The sequence below is a fragment of the Vipera berus genome (assembly GCF_964194415.1).
Source record: "Vipera berus genome assembly, chromosome: 1".
In the NCBI taxonomy this organism is placed as follows: domain Eukaryota; kingdom Metazoa; phylum Chordata; class Lepidosauria; order Squamata; family Viperidae; genus Vipera; species Vipera berus.
Window position 1 is genome coordinate 300,037,029 of NC_138202.1, and position 25,302 is coordinate 300,062,330.

The 25,302-nt window shown below is 36.4% G+C and overlaps 1 protein-coding gene across 1 annotated transcript in view; it reads right to left on the reverse strand.

Annotated features, from left to right (window-relative positions):
* KIF6 (kinesin family member 6) overlaps window positions 1–25,302 on the reverse strand; it is a gene marked incomplete at its 5' end in the record, with an annotated part of 130,746 nt that overhangs the window by 93,326 nt on the left and 12,118 nt on the right. The window contains 3 exons of the mRNA XM_081325200.1: window positions 3,091–3,220; window positions 4,380–4,489; window positions 6,120–6,267. Coding sequence (XP_081181326.1) covers window positions 3,091–3,220; window positions 4,380–4,489; window positions 6,120–6,267 — 388 coding nt within the window. The remainder of the gene's footprint in view (window positions 1–3,090; window positions 3,221–4,379; window positions 4,490–6,119; window positions 6,268–25,302) is intronic.

The following is a 25,302-nucleotide window of genomic DNA, read 5'->3' on the forward strand; positions in this document are numbered from 1 at the left end:
AGTTCCTTAATCAAAACAAAAACATTGTAAATCATGCAAGATTTGTGCCCATAGTGCACAAATGGCTATAAATGCAGTCCAAGTGTTCAAAATACAATCACATGACCATGGAGTGAGGGGATATTGGAAATTAAAAACCAGGTCATAAGTAGCTTTGGGGATGATTATAACTTTGAATGGTCATTTAATGACCGGTTGTAAGTTAAACACTACCTGAATAGGACCAGAACTGTGTAGCTACCAGTATACCAGTTATATGTAACAGATTTGCATAATATTATGACACTAAGAGATTCATCTTAAATTCCTTTTCACTGAGTCCTTATACAAAATTTATCTTCTTAATAGTTACATACAAACTCAGTGTTCGTTAACTGAGTATTCAGTTTCATCCCCCCCCTTTTTTTGAACCTTGTATATCACTTAATATTTGATGACAGAGAAATGCATTCACTCTTTCAATTTAAACCTCCCAATTAGGAGAAACATTTGCTTGAAGTAATATGGTATCATCAGCAACCTGATGCCCTCCACATCATACCTAAAACCAGCATATTTATGTAAAAATTGTTAGTTTTGGTGGTAAAATACTCCATATGCTAAAATGTACAGAATACATAGATAGTACACTCACAGATGAAAAAGTAGATAAAAGAGAAGTATTGCTTTCATCTTTAAATATTTAAAATGTTTACATTCATTAAATATATGTGAAATCTGCCAAGAATATTTGCTCTAGGCACTTTCCAAACACAAGTAGCTAAACAAACACAACATAGATATATGTCTTTCCAAACTGAAGGAATAGAGAAGCACTGCAATAAAGTGTTTTACTGAAACATTTCCTCTCATTAAAACAGGCTACATTTGCATTAAAAAGAAAAAAAAATTAACTGCAGGGTGGCTTTGATTTAATTTCCTAAAAATAAAATTTCTGAGTTATTTGTCTCCATATTTTGAATCAATATTTTATTTTGTTGTTAATTTTGTTATTATTAAAAGATAGCAAAATACAGTCCTTCATGTTGATAAACTTAACACTATATTGAACATATATTGAAAACCTGGCTCTTTGAGCTCTCCGGCCCAGGCTGAGAATTTTTAACTGGGGTTTTTAATTCTAGGGATGATTTAATCTTTTTTAATTTGTTTTTAACTTTTGTATTGGTTGTTTTAAATGCCCTGTAAATCGCCCTGAGTCCTTCGGGAAAGGGCGGTATATAAATTTAATAAAATAATAAAATAACTATGATAAAGAGATCAAAAACTACACTCTTTGATTTACATCCATTTCATTTTTATTGGCTGAATGTAAAATAATGTGAAATTGGGTTATGTTCAGTGTGATAGAAGTTTCCCGGTCTCAACAAATCATTGAGCAGTGAAGTGAAGTGATAGCAAGAAAACGTGACTATAATGTATGTTTTGAATCATAATAAAGGTGGGATATAAATAAAATAAAAATAAATAAAAACAAGGTCATATTCTTGATTATTAAATCTATCAGAATGGTATGTACACTCTGCTTTCTCTTAAGCTTTCAGAAAAAAGGTTTAAAATGTTACATTACATCATGTACCATGTACAAAATTATATTTGACTTCCACCACGATTTTCTATTGTGAGGCAGAATTTCTCTATTTTTATACAGTATATATCCTGTGTGGTGTTTCTGGTTACACCTAAAAAAATCTCAAATGATCCTAAATTTGCTATTTCTGAATTTGTACATCAGCCTGAAATTTAATTAGTAAAGCCAAATACAGAAAGACACGATTAAAGAAATGAAAATAGAATTCCTTTCTAGGAATAACAAGTCCTTATAAGAAAGAAGAGTCAATCCTCAGAATTGCCATATTGCAAAGTGATTTGTAAAGGGCTGCTTTTATGAATAAATGAAAATATTTCTTTGCCATTCTAAAGTCTTACAGTTTAATAATGACAATATTCTCCTTACTGAATAGTAAGATTTCAGATCCTTTAAGAATTCCCATTATTACTAGAAAACTTGCCACAAAGATTTATCTTGGACAGATTCATGCCAGAGGAAAGACACATAAACGTATTATTTGCTTCCTCATTACTTAGCTTCATAAAACTTTTCTTTCACCATACATATACTATTGTTTCATGTCATATTAAAAATGAAGAAGCAGTTTAATGCACAGATAAATCCCCATCTACTTTGATTTTCACATTTGTTCAACTGAGGTTAAGACCTAAGCATATGTTTGTTATGCTTTGTGTTGCAACACATACAAATTCAGAGGAAGCCAGTAAAGATGAGTAGGGAACTGACTATTAAGTCTTATGAGCAGAGACTGAGAAAAAATGGAAATATCTAGTTTCAAGAAACATGACGATGGATTTAACAGTATAATATTCTTTAAATACCAGAAGAGATGTTACATTTAGGGCTGCCATGGGGGGAAAAAAGCCAAGGGAAACAACTGTCCAGCTCCCTTTGGCTAGCTTCAATTTGAATGAAGCTACCCAGAAATTCAGCACACCACAACTAAAAATGAATCATTATGTAATGACACAATTAAAGCCATTTCCAACAACGGATTTCCAGTAGGAGTTTCTGAAAGTTACAGGTCTTGGGCTTGATTTCAGTGCCTTTTCCACCACTTAATGGAAGTCCCACATTATACTTTCCAAGGGCCAAGAGGGGAGAGATATTCATTGACATTCTCCAAGTTCCTGCCTTGGGGAACTCTAGCTGACATGTCTCCCACAAATTTGGGAAGACATGATTTCTCTGCCAAAGTACCTTTCTTGTCACATATAGATTCTTCTAATATAAAGTACCCACTTGTGTATAATATGATTTACACTGGATTCACAAACTCAATTAAATATTCAAATATATTTAGAAGCAAAAGAAAAACAATGATACTTTAAGAACAAAATTTAGCTTATGAAGATACAATAAATTTGACAGAAACTTCTGAATAGATGGCTAGAAAGTAGCACACAGAATTCTATGTAAGATAGGTGATTATATACATATTTTAAATAAATAAACAGATATTTTATTATAAAGCTTTTTGAAGATGACAGAATAAGAAATGTTCATAACATGCTCACTTCTGCAATCATCCTGTTTGTGTCACCTAAGAAAAGCAGATTCAGGGCTTCTTCTTCATTGGTTGCCTGTTGCAAAGAGAGATGTTTCAGGTGAATGTTCTGATCAGGATCCTCCATTATTGTAACCTTTCTACACGAAAAAATTTAAAAAAAAGAAAAACTTGTATGGGTTTTAATTTTTAACAATAAATTACACAGGAATATTTATTCAAAAATTTTGCTAGTAAGTAAATGTACTACTTTCTTGATCACATCTCAAATGCTTTAAGGTTTATGTAACTCTAGCTACTAACAGCAAGATTTCCCAGTAACTGAAATATATATTTCAGAATTACTTATTCTATTGAAGAAGAAAACTGAGTAGTTTAATATTAAATTAAAACTGGAAGTTTAACAGTCTCCTTATAGTACCCTACCTTTTTGGACCTGGAACAGTAAAGGCCACATTTTTTTCTAAAAGAAGTCCTCAGATGTTCCAATTCTTACAAGTTCTACAACTTGGCTGATACAACTGAAGAATTTATACAGCTCAACTTGGCTACTATTGTTTTATACAAATTCCACTTAGCTTTAAAAGGAATCTACAAATTCCATCTATTTAGCCAAATGGAAAACATTCTTTGTTTATAAGGAAAACAAAAACCTTGCTTCTGCCTTTTCTATCATTATGAATAAATTAGCAGTACTTTTCCACATCAAGATCCAAATTAGCATTAAACCATAGATACATTTTTACTTATAGAAAGGAATCAGAAATTACTAGAATAAAGCTACGTATACAACTGCAACATGAAGGATAAAATATTGGCTAGTACTAATGTTTCCAGTTAATTTTTCTGTTTCTATCTTGACAAAGTGACCTTTTAAATAATATTTCCATCCAATATAGAGTATGTGACAGTGAAAAGGGTTGTATATACTGTACTATTCCAATATTCATATTCACACATATATTAATATATATTAATACATACAAATATACAAAAGTCTAGTAGTAACCTAGATTCCACTAGCAGTCTTTGTAGGCCAAAACTCAATCTCTCTGCAAATGGTTACAAAACTGTTGAAGCATTACCCCAATATATAGCTGTGATAATTTTTTCATTATTTGTCCATGAAAAATCTAGAAAAATTACACTGTAGTCTTGAATTATTTATTGTAATGCTATTTATTTGATTCATAGTATACAATAACATTTGAAAGAAATATGCAGGGCACCTAAAGAGAACTGGAACTAGGAGAAAAGGAAAAGAGGTGTGCTGATGTTTACAAAGATTGCATTACTCACGGTAAGTCTTCAAGTTTGGAGGCTTCATGCCGTGGATCGAGCAGATCATAACCACACTCATTGTAAATTTCTAAGTAAGAAATATGTGTGGTATATACTTTACTGCTATCCTAAATTAAAAGGAAAAAATTCAATAATTGTATAAAATCTGGATTTTACCTACGTTTATATTGTTACTTTAGAACTGTATAGGCTTGATGTTAAGATTTGTCTTCTCTATCTAGTTAGATATCTCCAGTATATACTGTATCATCAATAAACACCCATGTTGAGGAATTCCAGGAAGATAAAACACTAAAATACAACCCATCCTAATGATACTATGTTAAAATAAAATGAACTGAGCCATCATCAATAACCAATTAGTCTTAAAAGTAAAAAAAGTATCAAGAATTATAATAACAGATGATGAATCAATTAACTCCCAAATGCTCTCAAGAAAACCTCCATTTTTATCGTACTTTAGAAAGCTAATAAAGTAGGGTCAATCTAATTTCTAAGGAGAGGCTCTAACCGTATAACCAGTGCAATAATAGAAAGTAATTCCTTGTGGCCTCAGATCACCTCACTTCACTGAAATGGGAACAACCAACAGCTTTACCAGAAACAAGTATAATACTGTATATAGAGATCAGTTCCGTTAGGGAAGCAGTCCTTTAAATAACTGGTGCCAAGTCATATATATTTATACATGCCAAAACCAGCATTTTGTATTGCATCTGGAATTGCAGGGCCTACAGCACCAGTATTATATGTCCTGGGTGACTCACACCTGCCAGTAAGTAGGCTGCCACATTCTGTTCCAACAGCAGTTCCTGAGTGATCTTCAAAGGTAGCCCTGTGTAGAATGCCTTACAGTAGTTTGTATGAGTAGTAATGAAGGTATGAGTTATTGTTGGGAAGTCCTTGAATTCCAAGTAAGATTGCTGGCCAAATGCTCACCTGGCCAGAGTCTCTATGTGGGAATGACCTTGGGGCACAGAGGGAAGAGCCACAGCCAAAGGAACACTCAGTTAAGAAGCAGCTTAGCCTACAGAAAGAATGTGGGCATGGCATACTTCTTGGGCTGTAAAAATGATGTGGGAGAAATGTACTTTCAGACTTGCAAGATTTTGTTTATGTACCTTACAATAAAGTAAAATTAGTTCATCTGGGTGTGTTTTCTGTCTTGCAAGACTACTTTAGGAGAGATCCAAACACACCTGCTCCTTCATATCAAGGGAGACTCAGATCTTCTGAGCTGTTGTAACTCAGGCAATAACTATACTACAGTTTTAAAGAAATGTCACATAAATTAGTATTAACCTATTTTAATACAAACTTTTGAGCAGGTGGCCATACAAACTTTAAGCCAAGTTTATGTGATACAATACCACTGCTGCATAAAACAACACTTCAGAGTCCCTGGTGCTCTCTGAGCTGGGTTGTTTGTTTGTAAACATTTCATTATCCAACTAAACAACATCATTGGCCCTAGTGAGTGCTAGTACTGTTGTTGTTATCTTGTCAGGTAATGTAGAAATATATACAAGCAAAGCCCTCCACAGCTGCAGATATTCTCTTCTATTAAAATAACTTAGTTGCAACTTGACAATTTTTAGTCCTTTGATTTCCTGCTAAATATATAAAACCTTAATCTTCTTGAGGCTACAGAAAGCAACATGAAATCAAAATTTATTTACATAATTGTATATTTCTGTAAATAAGTTATTCTTAAATGAAAAGAACAGAAACAATGACCTTTTGCAACCTCTGAAATATGTAAGAAAGGGTCCGTGGAATTATCCCCCGATCACTGTAACGTTCTGCTCCCCCAGTGATCGTAAAAGTCTTGCCACTGCCTGTTTGTCCATAGGCAAATATAGTTCCGTTATAGCCAGACAGAGCACTGAAAATGGAGAGAAAATGTGCATATGTGTAAATGTGTACATTTCCAATCTGCTGTTAATAATTTATTTGAATTTTATTCCATATATATTTGTACAAATCAAGGCAGCGTATATAATTCTTCCTCCTTCTATTTCCCCCCAAATCCCTGTGCGGTGATTTGGGGAAAGACAGAACTGGCCAAAGGTCATTCAGCAGTCATCTGTTCTCCCAGTATCTTGTCTTGTACCTTAACCACTACATCAAACTGGCTCTCTTTTTCAAAGAAATAATCATTACATTTTTGTTGCTAAATGAAAAGTGATATTATCTTTTCTTTAGCCAAGCAACCATTCCAAAAACAGTTTACAATTAAATACCAGGCATGCTGAGTACATTTGTTCATCATACTCAGTAAATATATTAGAGTTGCACAGTACTTCAGATTCAGTTCTGGAAAATGTGCTTTGGAGTATCAGGGTTCAAACAAATGTGGCATCTGCTGGCACCTCCTTAAAGCAACTTAATCTTTTCCAGGATCATGCAGCCTCTGCAGATGGCACAACAATCAAACTTGGTAAAGAACACGCTAGTCAATAACTTGCAAACATAATCTACATCCATGATTAGATGCATGTACCATAAAGCACCCTTTCTAAATTATTTCCAAAATATGCCCTATCACGGTCACCTCTGATTCCTGGTGTATTCCTAAATTACAATTTCCACTAGATGGAACAATAGGGTGTGTTAGAAAAGATAGCCCTGTGAGACCAAAGGTTCTAAAACTCAAAACTGGCCACTTTAACATGGCATTTATAAAATTCCCAGGTCTTTATATGAAAATGATAGATTTCTGTGCAATTAGTACTGTAGCTAGGAAGTTACCTAGTATATATTTTTTCAATCATCTGTCAGTGAAGAACATAGGTTTGACAATATAATCAAGGAAAAATTATCCTGTTCAGAACTTTGTCCAAATTTTATATAGACATTGTACCGGATTTACTCAGCTCAGAGCTAGCATATGTTATGTATAAGTGGAAAAAGTAATATTTATGTTTGTACTTCATATGAGAAGAGTTTTAAATTGGTCAGTCTTTAAAAAACAAAATCTTCTTTCCTACGAGAATGGGGCCTTATACAAATCAACTGTTGTCTGGTGCCATGAAAAAGGAAAAGGCCTCCAACTCATTTATTTGGAAGCCTAAGCATTTGCCAGATGGCTCAATATAATCTACAATAGCAAAATGTCAAAAAAAAAACACATACAAGATGCCAAAGAAAGTCAGAACCACTCATAACAAAAATACCAGAATTTTCAGGGACATTTGTTTTCTGCCTGATTACTAGGCCAAAGATTGAAAGAAAGCTATTGCATATTGTCAAACAATATTGAATGAAATAGTTGCTGGTTATCTTTGGCTTAATCAGAACATGACCTTTTGGACTATTGCATTTCGTTAATCAAACAAGGATTTTTTTTTTACTTCAAGTAATTTCATCTTTTTCAGTCATAAACTCTGAACAATAAGTCAGGAAAAATTCTGTTTCCCGCATCAGTTGATGAATCTAGTGGGCTATATCAGTTACCATGATTTATCTAAATAAGTCTGAAGGTGAACCTGAGCTACTTAAAGAGTTACCAGATATCTGAACAGGCAAAGGTGGACATGAACGATTGGAAGAAGAACAAATGGTAGAGGGGGAAAGAGGGACACACTGTTTAACCTTCCTGGCATCAGCAACAAAAATTACAGTGAAAAACTGGTGAAAAAAGAATTAGGCATAGACAGACAGACTTATATAGATATAGATATAGATTTTCCAGCATCAACTGCAAGAATGAGCTATAGTCAACTAGAAGTAAAAGCCTTCTGCTTGTAACTGCTAACAGTCTTGTCAATTTCAAGAAAACAGAATGAGGAGTTACTAATCAACTCTAGTTACTTGTCACAGAGCTGTGCTTGTTAACATGTGGTTAGCTCCTTTTGGGGAAGCGCTGGGCTGCAGAGAAAAACTGCTCAAGAAGAAAAAAAATGGTTTATATATCATGAACAAATGAAATCACACTACAGTACAGTGGAGCCTAACAACCATATACTGTACTGGATTAAGTAACATTCCAGAGGTTCATAGTTAAATCATAAAGCTATTATAGTAAATTTAATCTGGAAGTGATGAGACTACATTCATCTGTTCTAGGAAAGGACAGTTTGTAAACTAGATAAAATTAGTAAAAACCACTTCTCTTACTACCATTAACCAACTATCCATCTACAGCAGACCTGGGCATTTCATGGCCCCTAGGCCACATCTGGCTCCTTGGCTGTCTCTTTCTGGCTCACAAGAGGTCAATCAAAAATTAGAAATCAAATGTAAGTAAGCATATACCATGGAAACAATACAACTGCACTGCTTTTATTTTGAAGGCAACTGCTATTTTTTCCAATGTACGTTAGGTGCGCATGTGCGTGCCTATGCGCCTTCACAGCCCTAGTGGTTCAGCCCTCCGCAAAAGTCCCAGTTTCCCACATGGCCCCTTGGAAAAATTAACTGCCATCCCTGATTTACAGTGACAAGTTAGGATTATTACCAAAGTGGAATCCTGCTATTTTGGAGGGGGGGGGGAGTAAAACCTTCTCAAAAGCAGTCTGCATGCTTTCCACTTTTATCAAGCTTGCTTTTTTCTGGGTTAGAGTTTATTAATCCTATGTCATCTTAAAACTTTTCTCATTATTCAGAACTACTAGATCCTAAAGATTTTGTGATAGAAATCAGAGGGAGAGGTAGGTATTATTTATAAACTATGATTATTCAAGAGTTGTGCAGAACGTTTGTCTCTTGACTCGACAAGTGAAAAAAACACCACATTTTAGAAAGGACAGATTTGAAGCATTAACTCATTGGTTAATGAGTTCTCAAAACCTTCATTGAGAATCACTGACAACCAGAAACAAGGGAGCGCTTGGAGGGGGGAGACAGTATGCACTATTGCATTATTCAAAGTGCGTTTAGATTTTTATTTTTTAAAATTTTAAGAGAAGACTGAGGTTTTTCTTTTTCACTTCTTGGTGGGATTAGATGGAAATTTACGGAAAAAAATGTCCTTGGGGTTAATGAAATAAGAGCCAATTAACCTGCCGAGTTTCAGATTTTATAGATCCAGGAGAGATTTGTCAAAAAGCAAACAATTATGTTTTATGCATTCTAAAACACATGTGAAATCTCCCTAAACTTTATACAGTGAGATACAGTGTATAGTCCTCTTTAACCTAAGTGTCCTTCAAATGTATTCCCAGAAATTTAAGTAAAAAAATATGGTAGCTGAGAAATTTTGGGAGCTAGTCCAGCCATTCTGAGTGTACTCAGCTGGTATCAGATTTCACTCTAGGCACAACAATAAAAACCATCTATCTAGAAACTGAATTCTACCTTGAGTAAAAGCAAAATTTTCACAGATTCAATATGGCTAAATAAGATGCTTTACTGCTAAAAAAGAACAACTACTGTACATAGGAATCAATATTTTTCATGTCAGGCCCAGAGTTTAAATCCTGACCTTTGTCTCCTTCCCCTCTGAGTCAACAGATTTTAGCTATTCCCTTCCCAGCCTTGGGAATTGTAAACATCTGTTTCATGTTTACATAATGGCTCTGCCTTTCCTCAAAATGACTGATTCCAACTCTAAAACCACCGGCCTTTATAGCTGGAGAAAGCTGGTATTTCAAAAAATGAACACAAAATTTTTGGTATAAGAACAATCTTCAAATATTTAGCTAGGGGAAAATTATTAACTTTATTATTACCTCTATTTTTGGACAGGGGAACTTTATGAAAATGGTTTATCTTGTAAACCTGTTCCAAGGCAAGAAACCTATTAAATTTCAGAAAAAGTTAAAGAATTATGAAAAATGAAGTTGGTGCTGTATTCACACCAAATTCATAGTAAGTGCAACTCAATAAAGATATTGTAGTGTTACAGGAACTTGAATATCCAGCATCTTAACTAAACATCATTGAACTCTAGCAGTTTTGCAATACATTATATTAACATTCCTGTACTTTTAAGAATGCAGTATCAAAAGTAGACCCTTCCTCTCTTCCCAACCTACTTTTCTTTACATAAAGAGCATAGCAAGAAATTTATTAATTTTTGCAGATACACTGGCTGAATTAATATTTTGTGTTAGGTACATATGAACTCAGTTTAAATTAACCTAAAGTATCTCACTTCATTTCAGACCTTTCCAACATATATCTAAAATAGCTTAATTCCATTTGATTCCTATTGAATCCCTGTAAGATTAGCCAATAGTTATATACTTCACATACAAATCTATTTTCCTACAATAGTGTCTTCTTTGGATGCAAAGGCATTCTCTCTTTCTGCTTATGATTATATTTGTTTTACCAATTTGCAAGACTAATCATTTATTTATTTAATTATATAGGATAAGGGATTTTATTAGTCACTGAAATAAAGATTTGAAGGTTACCAAATTTTAAGCTGATGTACATAAGTTTTCCTTTTGAAGAAATATGATCTAGCTCAGCTGGTTATCAACAATATGCAATGAATAAGAGTACAGCATGAAACTGGAAATCAAATAAATATAATCGTATTCTTCTGAGAATTGACATTCATTTGGTTAAATTGGCAAATTTGCCAACTAATTTCCATCAAAAATGTTATGGATTAGAAGAAAGTGTAGAAAATATACAGTCTGGAAACAGGAGCCAATCAACCATATTATTTCTATCCCATGCACACAAACACCAACAATCCCCCAACAAACTGAAATAAATATTTGCAACATTACAGTATTCTGTTTATAAATTTTATAATTTATAAATCAAGTTTATAAATATAAGTCTAGCTACAGGTGAAACTCAAAAAATTAGAATATTGTGCAAAAGTTCATTTATTTCAGTAATGCAACTTAAAAGGGGAAACTAATATATGAGATAGACTCATTACATGCAAAGCAAGATAGTTCAAGCCGTGATTTGTCATAATTGTGATGATTATGGCATACAGCTCATGAAAACCCCAAATCCACAATCTCAGAAAATTAGAATATTACATGCAATCAATAAAACAAGGAGTGTACATAGAACAATATTGGACCTCTGAAAAGTATAAGCATGCATATGTACTCAGTACTTGGTTTGGGCCCCTTTTGCAGCAATTACTGCCTCAATGTGGCGTGGCATGGAAGCTATCAGCCTGTGGCACTGCTGAGGTGTTATGGAAAACCAGGATGCTTCAATAGCGGCCTTCAGCTCTTCTGCATTGTTTGGTCTCATGTCTCTCATCTTTTTCTTGGCAATGCCCCATAGATTCTCTATGGGGTTCAGGTCAGGCGAGTTTGCTGGCCAATCAAGCACAGTAATCCCACGGTCATTGAACCAGGTTTTGGTGCTTTTGGCAGTGTGGGCAGGTGCCAAGTCCTGCTGGAAAATGAAGTCAGCATCCCCATAAAGCTCGTCTGCGGAAGGAAGCATGAAGTGCTCCAAAATCTCCTGGTAGACGGCTGCGTTGACCCTGGACTTAATGAAGCACAGTGGACCAACACCAGCAGATGACATGGCTCCCCAAATCAACACAGACTGTGGAAACTTCACACTGGACTTCAAGCATCTTGCAGTGTGTGCCTCTCCATTCTTCCTCCAGACTCTGGGTCCTTGTTTTCCAAATGAGATGCAAAAGTTGCTCTCATCAGAAAAGAGGACTTTGGACCACTGAGCAACAGACCAGGTCTGTTTTTCTTTAGCCCAGGTAAGACGCTTCTGACGTTGTTTGTTGTTCAGGAGCGGCTTGACAAGAGGAATACGACATTTGAAGCCCATGTCCAGGATCCGTCTGTGTGTGGTGGCTCTTGATGCACTGACTCCAGCCTCAGTCCACTCCTTGTGAAAGTCCCCAACACTTTTGAATGGCTTTTTCCTGACAATCCTCTCTAGGCTGCGGTCATACCTGCTGCTTGTGCAACTTTTTCTTCCACACTTTTCCCTTCCACATAACTTTCTATTAATGTGCTTTGATACAGCACTTTGGGAACATCCAACTCCTTTTGCAATTACCTTTTGAGGCTTTCCCTCCTTATGGAGGGTGTCAATGATGGTTTTCTACACAACTGTCAGGTCAGCAGTCTTCCCCATGATTGTGATTTCTACTGAACCAGACTGAGAGACCTTTTAAAGGCTCAGGAACCCTTTGCAGGTGTTATAGCTTAATTAACTGATTAGAGTGGGACACTTTGAGCCTAGAATATTGCACCTTTTCACAATATTCTAATTTTCTGAGATTGTGGATTTGGGGTTTTCATGAGCTATAAGCCATAGTCATCACAATTTTGACAAATCACGGCTTGAACTATCTTGCTTTGCATGTAATGAGTCTATCTCATATATTAGTTTCCCCTTTTAAGTTGCATTGCTGAAATAAATGAACTTTTGCATGATATTCTAATTTTTCGAGTTTCACCTGTATATTAATGACAGAGATACTAATACGATTTTGCTAAGACTCTAGAGATAAATATTCCTCAGTAACAGGGTTCTTCAAACTTGGCACTTTTAAGACTTGTGGACTTCAACTCCCAGAATTCCTCAGCTATCATGGCTGGTTGAAGAATTCTCGGAGTTGAAGTCCACAGGTCTTAAAGTTGCTAAGTTTGTAGACCCCTGCTCAGTAACATATACTAAATTTACTTCTATAATACATTCAGAGACTAAACATCCTTAAGTGAAAATCTAATATTCCAAACATGGTTAACTGATTTGGGCCCCAAAGTAGATCCCACCATTAAACATTTGTAGGAATAAGGGAGTACTGATAGAAGTGTTTGAAACAAACCTACTATTTTAAACAGGAATCAAAAGTAATAAAAATATAACCTACCAACCCCACATGAACTTATCAATGAGGAAGAGCAATCTTGGGCTGGCTTTCTGTAATTTGAGCAATCTTGGGCTCATTTTCTATAACATGAGTGCCATAAAAGGCAAGTATATAATATCTAAAAACACTTAATTATTTTAAACATTTGATACATGTTAAATTCATTTTCAATTGAACTATTTACACTATTAAAATGAAATAATAATGGGAGAAGAGAAAGGTATTAACTTTGCTTTTAGTTAATCAGTAATCAAATATAAAAGTATTTCAAACTTGTAAATGGGGAGACAGGAAGCTACGAACATGCAAATCTCTATAAAAGAAATAAACCAATTATTAATATTTCCTAAGATGTTTTTCACAACTTTTAACTTTCATTTGGTCCATCAGAGGTTTTTGGATCCATGATATCAATCTATCAAGGTAGGCCAGATCAAGAGATTACAAGAACTGCTGGAACAATGTTGTTGTCAGATATAAAAGAATTTTGAAGACCTGCCAGAATTTCCCTCTACCCCGGGTCCAGAATCAAAGTGGGCTTATTTTGAATCTCTTTCTCGTGATCCCTCCTTTCTTAGGTGTGAACTATAATTTACTTTCTTCTTTATTATCTTTTAACAATTCTGCTAACAGTTCCTTCCTTCATTAATATTATCTCTACAATCCTCTACATACAATGATTTTGGCATGATACTTTCAAATAATAATGTTTATGACAAAAGTAAAATTTATTATCAAATTTAAGTTTCCAAGTAAAGAACTCTACTTAAATATATGGAAAAGAACTATACTTAAATATTTATTGCCTTTATTTGATTTCTATTCTACCTTTCATTCAAGAGCTCAGAGTGGAACACTTGGTGTTCTCTCCTATTTTTATACAAATAAGTTATAAAGTAAGTTTGGCTGAGAGACAATGACTTCCCCCAAAATAATCCAGTGAGCTTCTGTAGCTGAAAATAGACCTTCATTTTCCTTCTCCAACATCTTTCCATTATGCCACTGGCTCTCTTTTATTTGGTTTCAATTGTAGATAAACATTCCCTTAGTTAGAAGAAATGTTACAATATCACTTTTATTTTATGCCCATGCAAATACCAAGTATTCATGCACATATATATATCACAAATAGCATGGAAAAAGAGGTGCAATGGTTTAAAAATGTCAAGGGTGTGAAACATCTAAAAGTGATGGAGGAAAAAGTAAAGAAAGTAAAATGACAAAGGGGATAAAAATAATATCTTCCAAATATTTTATAAATCTGTCCTGTCACATTATACAACTTTAATGGAAGGGGTAGCTGCAATTTGTCCCATTTGTGCTTAAATGTTTTAAAAAGATACCTTACAATAAAAAAATAATAAAAACAAGTTTTTCATGCAGATTTGTATCTGCAGGTTCATAACTATTTTAATCACTATAGTTCTGACACTTTACTTTGCCAAAACTTAAAAGGAGAAAAGAAAACAAACTCAAAACCTGCTAAATAAAAACCCTATAATCATGAACAGTAGCATTCAAAAAGGGCCTTGTTTTCTTCCTCCACCATGCTGTAAATAGATTCTACAGTCTTCTATATTAAAACATCTATACTAATAAGAATAAGGATGTGATGCATGTTTATCTGTTATAAAATTTCACCACAGTTCACCATGTCAACCAAGTGATATAAAAAGATCAAGAATGATGATTCCTTCTAGTATATCACTGTTCCTCAACCACTGAGCCATAGTCTAGAAGTAACATAATGCAGGCAGTTTCTTAGTAGTTCCCAAAGCAAGAATACACTTTGTTTTAATTCAGAAACACAAGCTTTATAATACTCCTAATTTCTTTTTCTTCCACATTTCATAAAAATTGTTAACATGAGATTCAATCCTTTAGCCCAAGACAATGCATGCTCTGAAGCCATGCATGATTTGAAAATTATTTCAAAGAAACATTTTGGATTCCATGTGCAAGCCTGAAAAAGGGTGCAAACTGTATATTTTTTGGCTCAGAAGAAAGCCTGAAAAAAAGAATGGTTTGCTGTAATGAATAGCAGAGAATTGCTAGTCTCACATGAGATCTGAACCATTACTTCAGGATTATCCCAGTCCTAATATATTTTGCCCCTTCATGGATTGCTGCCTTGTTGTGGCGAAGGGGCTTGCGTAATTCAATGAAGCTATGAGCTATGCCGTGCAGGGCCACCCAAGACGGACAGGTCATAGCAGAGAGTTCTGACAAAACGCGATCCACTGGAGAAGGAAATGGCAACCCACTCCAGTATCTTTGCCATGAAAACCCTATGGACAGTACCAACTGGGCCACTGGGCCAAAGCTGAAAGGACGCTCAGCTGTGGATGTGTCTGGTGGTGAAAGGAAAGTCCAATGCTGTAAAGTGCGTATAGTCAAGGCTATGGTCTTCCCAGTTGCAATGTATGGCTGTGAAAGTTGGACCATAAAAAAGGCTGAGTGCCAAAGAATTGAGGCCTTTGAACTGTGGTGCTGGAGAAGAGTCCTGCGAGTCCCTTGGACTGCAAGGCAATCAAACCGGTCAGTCCTAGAGGAGATCAACCCTGACTGCTCTTTAGAAGCCAGATTTTGAAGCTAAAACTCAAATATTTGGCCACCTAATGAGAAGGAAGGACTCACTGGAGAAGAACCTAATGCTGGGAAAGATTGAGGGCAATAGAAGGGGACGACAGAGAATGAGGTGGCTGGATGGAGGCACTGAAGCAGTAGGCGTGAGCTTAAATGGACTCCAGAAGATGGTAGAGGACAGGAAGGCCTGGAGGAACGTTGTCCATAGGGTCACGATGGGTCAGACACGACTTCGCAGCTAACAACAAAATATATTTTGAGACAAATCATCAGGGCATATTCACAGCCAAATCTAAAATATGAGAAATTCCAGTTGGAGAGTATGGATGGACTAGACTAGATATAGTAGCAGGATTTATTTGCATACCATTGTGTGAGATGGAGGGCTGGCAAACCAGTCTTCTTCCCTCAGTGTGACTCTTTGATAAATATAATTATAGAGCAAGATATGGTTAAGAAACCAATGTAATAAGACACTGAGAACTAATCTATGGCTCTATATTTATACCTATGCCCACTGTTTTCACTTTAAGGTTCTATTTCCAAAAAAAGAAGCTAAGGATTCAAACAATTATTCCAGCAGTTGAAATGTGCTATAATGAATGTGCAACCATAATTCTATTTAGAATATATGAGGCAAAGTAACCTGTCAGTTTACAAATGTACTGTTTTATATTCTCGTAAACATAACCTGAAATTATGTCTCATTTCAGAAAAAAATGCAGTGGAAAACAACAGAAGCATTAAGAGATCTAAAATTGGAAATGTGACGTTTGTTACCATTTTTCACTATTCAGGTAGCATATATATATCAAGAACCTTTTTTCAGGCAGCCAGTGTTGGAAACCTCTTTGTCTGCCAGTTAAATCACCCAGCAACCTATTACATTAGCAAAAAGCACCTATGTATCCAGAATCAACATGCTACAGCTGCACTTAATCGAGCCACAAAACAAGCTCAAGAGGATGGAAAATGTGATATGCTTCACCACAGCTGAATGGCTGGGACAATGAACAAAGAATAATGGGAAATAACTGTTCTTTGTGGGAGAAGGCAACAAAGAATGACACATTTTCTCCTACACAAGCATGCATAATAAAAGCAAAAAGTTCATGCATTATCTGAATATCCAAATACATGCTCCAACAGATATTAAATCTTTGAATCTTCATATAGTTTGCTTGACATTCATAAGTGGTTTGCTATTGCCTTTATTCTGTGATTTTTCTTTTTCTTTATTTCCAATTTTGCCTAGTGTAGTGTACCACGCATTTAAATCCTAAGAGAACCATTGTAATTTTCAAGCCTAGGTCAGCCAAGTGCTGCCACCTGCTGACACTCAATAGATATGTTTGACAATGTGCCATAAGTCAGTGTGAACTCTTAGTGACCACATCTAAACATCTTCTCCAGAATGGTCTGTACCCAACTTGCCTTTTCAGGGCTCCCAATGATATACCCACTGACACTATAATCAAGTCCATGTACCTCGCAGCTGGTTTTCTTCTATTCCTCCTTTCCTACCTTTATAGAATTCTCAAGAAATAACAAGAAGAAGAAGAAGAAGAAGAAGAAGAAGAAGAAGAAGAAGAAGAAGAAGAAGAAGAAGAAGAAGAAGAAGAAGAAGAAGAAGAAGAAGAAGAAGAAGAAGTTGGAAGGGACCTAGTCATCTAGTCCAACCCCCTGCTCAGGCAGGAAACCCTATACCATTTCAGACAAATGTGGCTGTCCAGTCTCTTCTTAAAAACTTCCAGAGTTGGAGCATTCACCACTTCTGGAGGCAGGTTGTTCCACTGGTTAATTGTTCTAACTATCAGGAAATTTCTCCTTAGTTCTAGGTTGCTTCTCTCTTTGGTCAGTTTCCATCCGTTGTTTCTTGTCCTGCGTTCAGGTACTTTGGAGAATAGCTTGACTCCCTCTTCTTTAGGGCAGCACCTGAGATATTGGAATACTGCTATCATGTCACCCTCATCCTTCTCTTCATTAAACTAGACATACCCAATTCCAGCAACCATTCCTTATACATTTTAGCCTCCAGTCCCCTAATCATCTTTGTTGCTCTTCTCTGTACTCTTTCCAGAATCTCAACATCTTTTTTACATTGTGGTGACTAAAACTGGATGCAGTATTCCAAGTGTGGCCTTAGCAAGGCATTGTAAAGTGGTATTAACATTTCACGTGATTTTGATTCTATCCCTCTGAAGTCTTCACATGATGTGTCTGAAATAGGATAATTTGAGCCTGGACATTTGTGACTCAACTGGGTTTTAAGGACTTCACAGAGGCTCTACCCACACTTCGACATTTTTCTTGATTGCTATTTTCTTTACTGTTGACAATTAATCCTAAACGGCACAGGCTCTCCACCACTTCAATATCTTTATTGTCAGTTCTGGTTGCTTTACCTGTTGTTATTAGTTTGATCTTCTTTATATTTAATCTCAGTCCCACTTCTTTCATTGTGTTCCTTGAATTTCATTTCCAGACCTTCCAAATCCTTTGCATTTTCAGCTATTAAAATAGCATCACCAGCATAGCACAGGCTAACAATGTTACTTTCTTCAATCTTAAAACCATGTTCTTCTTCTCCTTAATCCAGCTCCCTTAATATATACAGTATTCAGCATGTACATTAAATATACAAGAGGGCACACATCTTTGTTTTACTCCTTTCCCACTCTGGAACCAGTCTGTTTCAGCATGTTTACTACAGATTGTGGTTTCCTATTCTGTGTACAGATTTTTCACGAGGACAATGCGATGTTCTAAGATTCCCATTTTCATAAACACAGTCCTCTATTCTAGTTTGATATGATCAACACAATTTAAGGTCATTCTATAATCAATGAAGTACATATGGATTTATTGTTTGTGTTCTTTGGCCTTTTCAATTGGCCAGTATGTACCAACAATAATGGCTCATATTCCTTGGCCTTTTCTAAAGTGAGCTTGAACTTCTAGCATCTTTCTTTCCATATAGGATCTTAATTTGTGTAGAATGATCCTAAGCATTGTTTTGCTAGTATATGAGATTTTGGATATTGTACAATAGTTTCCACAGCCTCCAGTTTTGTTGATATAGTTAGATTATAATAATTACCGATTATGAGTCCATTGCTTGCCATATAATGACCAGAGGGCTAATATAACTTAATCTTTTAGTACTAGAAATTTTTATGAATAGGAATTCTAGTCAAAAATCAGAAGTATAACAACAAATAATATGCATTAATTTGAAAAGGTACTTCCAGTTTCTTTCCAATTTTTGTAAATAGGTACTAATAGTAACTAATAGAGAAGAAGTGATAGAGGGAGTTGAAATTGCCAGAACCTTGGGTGAAAGTGACCATGTCATACTGGAATTTAATATAACGCAAACACTAACAACAGAAAACAATCAAACCAGTGTCTTGAACTTCAAAAGAGCTGACTTTAACAAACTCAGAGAGAACCTAGGAAAGATCCCATGGATGAAAATCTTAAAGGGCAAAACAATCCAAGAAGTGTGGGAAACTCTAAAAAATGTGATCATAAAAGCCCAGACCAGCACAACATCACTGAAAAAGAAAAACAAGAAATTCAAGAAGAAACCAGCATGGCTACATAAAGATCTCTCTGACAAACTGAAAGACAAAAAGGACAAATACAAAAAATGGAAAGAGGGGCACATAACTAAGGCTGATGTTCAGTAGACAGCCAGAACATGCAAGGATGAAGTCAGGAAAGCAAAGACTCAGAACAACAAAGACTTGCAACAGAAATCATGCATAATAAAAAAAGTTTCTTCCAACATATTAACAACAAGAAAAAAGTCAAAAGAAACTGCAGGTCCACTAAAGAGAGAAGATGGCAAGGAAATAACAGGCAACAGGGAGAAAGCAGAGCTGCTTAACTCAGACCCAGGAAACTACAGACCAATCAGTTTAACATCAATACCTGGGAAAATCTTAGAAAGGATAATAAAAAAACAGATCTGCGAACAACTAGAAGCAAACAAAGTTATAACCAGTAGCCAGCATGGGTTTGTTAAAAACAGATCATGCCAAACCAATCTTATTTCATTCTTTGACAAAGTGACTAAACTAGTAGACCAGCGAAATCATGTGGACGTAGTATACTTAAGACTTCAGTAAGGCATTTGATAAAGTAGACCACAACCTACTCATTGGTAAGCTACAAAAAGGTGGAATAGACAACATCACCACCAGATGGATCTGTAGCTGGCTGGCAAACCGTACTCAATGTAGTCCTCAATGGCACTACATCCACATGGAAAGAAGTAAGCAGTGGGGTACCACAAGGTTCCGTCTTAGGCCCAGTACTCTTCAAGATCTTCATCAATGACTTAGATGAGGGAATTGAAGGGGAACTCATCAAATTTGCAGATGACACCAAACTGGCAGGCATAGCCAACATCCCAGAAGACTAAGGATCCAAAAAGATCTTGACAAACTTGAACAATGGCCCTATCCAACAAAATGAGTTTCAATGTGGAGAAAAGCAAAGTTTTACATTTAGGCAGGAAAAATCAAAGGTACAAGTACAGATTGAGCGAGACCTGGCTTAAAAACAGTAACTGTGAGAAGAACCTTGGAGTCCTAGTGGACGATCGTTTAACCATGAGCCAGCAGTGTGCAGCAGCAGTCAAAAAAGCTAATACAATAGAGGCATAGAATCAAGACCACACAAGGTATTAGTAAAGGTAAAGGTTCCCCCGCACATGCGTGCTAGTCGTTTCCAACTCTAGGGGCCGGTCTCATCTCCGTTTCAAAGCCGAATAGCCAGCATTTGTCCGAAGACGTCTCCGTGGTCATGTGGCCGGCATGAGTAGACGCCAAAGGCGCACAGAATGCTGTTACCTTCCCACCGTAGTGGTCCCTATTTTTCTACTTGCATTTTTATGTGCTTTCGAACTGCTAGGTTGGCAGAAGCTGGGACGAGTAACAGGCGCTCACTTTGCTATGCGGCACTCGAGATTCGACCCGCCAAACTACAGGACTTGGGTTTGGCTAGTCTAAGAAAAGAAGAAATAGGGGAGACATGATAGCAGTATTCCAGTATTTGAGGGGCTGCCACAAAGAAAAGGGGGTCACATTAGTCATCAAAGCACCAGAGGGCAGGACAAGAAATAATTGTGGGAAACTGATCAAAGAGAGAAGCAACCTGGAATTAAGGAGAAACTTCCTGACAGTGAGGACAATTAACCAGTGGAATAGCTTTCCCACAGAAATCGTGGGTGCTCCATCATCTGGAGATTTTTAAAAAGAGGCTAGAAAGTCAATTGTTTGAGATGGTATAGGTTCTCTTGCTTGAGCAGGGGGCTGGACTAGAAGGCCTCCAAGGTCCCTTCCAGCTCTATTCTGTTCTCTTCTCTTCTCTTCTATCTTCTAAGGTAACATGGATGTTAACATTCTATATCAGGGCTGTCAAACTGCCAGCCCGCAGGCCGGTTGCATCATGCGGAGGCCACACCCACACCAGCTCTGGCAATGCAAAAAAAATTGTGATATGTCGCAACATGTCACATGACTCAGTGAGTTTGACACCCATGTTCTATACTGTAGAAAATTACACAATACTCATTTCATCTTTGTTTGATCTATTGTGAATCTATTATGATCTGTTTATTACCATCCTTTAGCATACCAATTCAACGTTGGAACTTCCTGAGTTTGGAGATCTTTTGGAAGATTTTCTATTTCCATTTTCAACGTTTCTACAGATGTCATGAAGATACTGCTTCTTGTTTTTTCTAACAACTCTCAAAGTCTTTCTGAGATCTCTTCTAGGCAACTTTCATCACTTGTTTTGATATCTACTTTTTTCTGTTTTTTGTTCTTTGGCAATCTTTTTCCATATTGTTCCTTAATAATTTTAAAAATTTCATTCCACAGTTCCCATGGTTCTCTATTTGACAAAGCTCAGAACTTCAAAACAATTCCCAATGTTCTCTTTGAAAATTGTGGTTATATGTTCAAAATCATATCATGGACTCTGGTTACTTCTGTTCTCCCACTTTGAGTCTCACTTTGACAATCTTGACTTGGAATGTGAACATAAGGAGTTTGTAAGCTTTTTGTAAGCTGTCCCACAGACAACCCCTTGCTATTACAACTGAGCTATTCTACTTCCTTGTACCAATACTATATTCAATTTGATTTCTATGTACTCCATCTGGTAATATCCAGGTACATAGATATTGTCTGGCTTCTTTTAATGTACTACAGTATCTGCAATAAATAAATCATTGGATTGGCAAAAACTGATACATCATGTTCTGTTTCAGTTCTATTTTGATAGATATACAGATGGCTTAACTTGTCTCCATTTTAAGAAAAATATTCTTAGGACTTTCAAAGAAATAGCAATATTAGTTCTCTAAACAGCAGTTAAATTAGTAATACCCCCAGAAATATGAATACCGTGGGATTATGCCTTTGCCATTCATAATTTGCTGCACCGTTTATACATCAAAATATAAAATCATATTTTTATACAAATTTTTATTTTAATATTGGTTATTGGGTAATTCCGGTGAGTGCCAACAATACATATAACTTGATTCCACAATTAAATAACACTACAAAAGTGGAAAAAATCACATGCAACTACATTTTCCTCACTGAACAAAATGTTTAAAATCTGTTTCAAAGTTATAAAAATATGTATTTGACATCTCAGTGAGTTGTGATTACTCAAGTTCATGTGACAAAACCGACTTCTGATCCTTGGATCTGAGTTTGGAGAATGTAACAATTTACTAATTTACTAATAATTTGCTAATACTAAAATAGAAACTGGTGATACATTCTTTCAAAAACACATTGAAAAACAACATAGAACTGTAACACTGGACAAAGCCTATGTCTCAGGAGAAAGAATAGAGAAATAGTGGAGCAGTGGTTAGAATGCAGTACTGCAGGCTACTTATGCTGACTGCCGGCTGCCGGCAGTTCGATTCTCACTGGCTTAAGATTGACTCAGCCTTCCATCCTTCTGATGTCGGTAAAATGAGGACCCAGATTGTTAGGGGCAATATGCTGACTCTATAGACTGCTGAGAGAGGGCTGTAAAACACTGTGAAGTGGTATACAAGTCTAAGTGTTATTGCTATTGCTACTTTTGATACCTAGTGAACGCTTTTAAGCGTGGCTAATAAAATTTAAGTGGACTAAAATAGGCAGTAAATTAAAAGCCCAATACTAGTGAGAAATTACTAACTCAGACATTCTAAACAGAAACAATAAGTTCAGTGGGATTTATCTCCCAACCAGAGTAAGATTGCAACTTTAAACACTAAAACAAACTACATATTACAACAGAGAAAAAAGTTCAAAGAAATACAAAAAGGGGGAAAAATGAACACATTATGCCAGCATTGTAAATCTATAATTAATGTCATATATGTTCCTTCTTTTATTGTTCTGCTATTGCTCTGGATTTATTTTGTTGTAATTTACTTTCCATGTGATCATACAACAAATAACTTTGGAATGCTACTGAGAAACTTCGCTGAAAGACATTTCTGCTTTGTCATTTTCCTGGAAATAGAAATAGAAAAATAGAAAATAGAAAAAAGAAATAGATCAGAAAATTTATTGATACTTTTTTCTTTTCAGGAATATGTTCAGTTGATGTGCTGCCAAATTAATAATGAATTTGTTTTTGTAATCTTAAAAATCCTCATGAGGAACTACACAATACCAAAATAGCAACAATTAATTTTAACAAGGAATTTTGGCATATTTGAATATAAAAACAGCCAAAATGTATTATCAGCAAACACTACTACAATATGAAGGCACTGTAAATAACATATTTTGAAATTACATTTATACGCAATGTTATTTTGAAATAGCACTTACAAAGCATTATTGAGATAACAAGATATGTTGCAATAAAACTGAAATTACTAACAAGGGAACACATCCTGCAATTTTATAAATAAAAACAGAACATAAGTTTGGAAAGAAGTAATGTAACTTCAAAAGTATGGACTAACTGTTACAACATTGTTCTTACAAAGTATGTGTTCTTTCTGAACTATCAAGCTCATGTTTATTGCATCTCCAAAGAGAGTGAAAAGTCATATTTGAAAGAATCAGATAAAAGAGGATCCTTACGTTCTCAAATATGAACACTAATAAGGGAAAATATTTGCAGCTCAGGGTTGATATAAGGGGTCCTTGGTGCTCTCTGAGCTTAGATGTTTTCTTGCAGACATTTCATTATACAAACTAGGTAACATCATCAGTGCTAGACCTAGCTTGGGTAATGGAATGTTTGCAAGGAAACAACCAAGCTCAGAAAACACCATGGACACCTCAATATGAATACCATACAAAATAAAGAATTTCACCGAAAAAATAAAATGGTTTCAAATGATATTTGAGCTATCCATTTATATGATTCTTACTGAGCTCAAAACAACTTTGTTCTGAATATACTTTACTTAATCCATAGGAAAACAAAAGAAAGTGCTCTCCATATCCACAACTAGCCTGATTTCTTACTATAATATAAATTGCTTATGCTTCAAGAAACATGTAACTTGCACAGGATAAAAAGATTGGGCAGAAATGTTTATCAAAGTACACTTGCAAAGTGATTGTGCTGTAAAAAACACTATCAGAAGCATAGTCCAGTGATTTCTATCTGCTTCATTTGACAAAATATATGTCATAAGAACAGAAAGTATCCAAATGTCACAGAATGAAATGGGATTTCTGTCTCTAGGCATTCAGAGCTCTTCAGAGAAGGCCATGGTCTTTGAAATGTTAGCAAAGATAATAAAATTCATTTTAGTTCTATCCTAATGGGATTAGTGTTATCTGAAATGCAATTTGTATACCGTATATACTTGAGTATAAGCCGAATTTTTCAGCCCACTTTTTGGGCTGAAAAACTCCACTTCGGCTTATACTCCAGTCAACAAAAAAAAAGAACTGTCCGTTCGTTCGGAACAGGCTGCTGAGAGAAGCTGCCTCGCCTGCTGCGCCCCCAACAACCGCCGCTGCCGCTTTCCCCCCCCATCGCTCACCCGCTGCCCCCGAAAATGCCGCTGCCGCTTTCCCCCCCATCGCTCACCCGCTGCCCCCGAAAATGCCGCTGCCGCTTTCCCCCCCCATCGCTCACCCGCTGCCCCCGAAAATGCCGCTGCCGCTTTCCCCCCCCCATCGCTCACCCGCTGCCCCCGAAAATGCCGCTGCCGCTTTCCCCCCCCCATCGCTCACCCGTGCTTTCCCCCCCATCGCTCACCCGTGCTTTCCCCCCCCATCGCTCACCCGTGCTTTCTCTCCCCATCGCTCACCCGTGCTTTCCCCCCCCATCGCTCACCCGTGCTTTCTCTCCCCATCGCTCACCCGTGCCGCCCCGAAAATGCCGCTGCCGCTCGCCCGCTTGCTCGCTTCCTCGCCCGGGGACCAGCACCAGCCAGCCAGCCCGCCGGCGAGAAGCCCGGCCCGGAGGTGAGGGGAGGGAGCGGAGTCGCTCACCCGTGCTTTCCCCCCCCATCGCTCACCCGTGCTTTCTCTCCCCATCGCTCACCCGTGCTTTCCCCCCCCA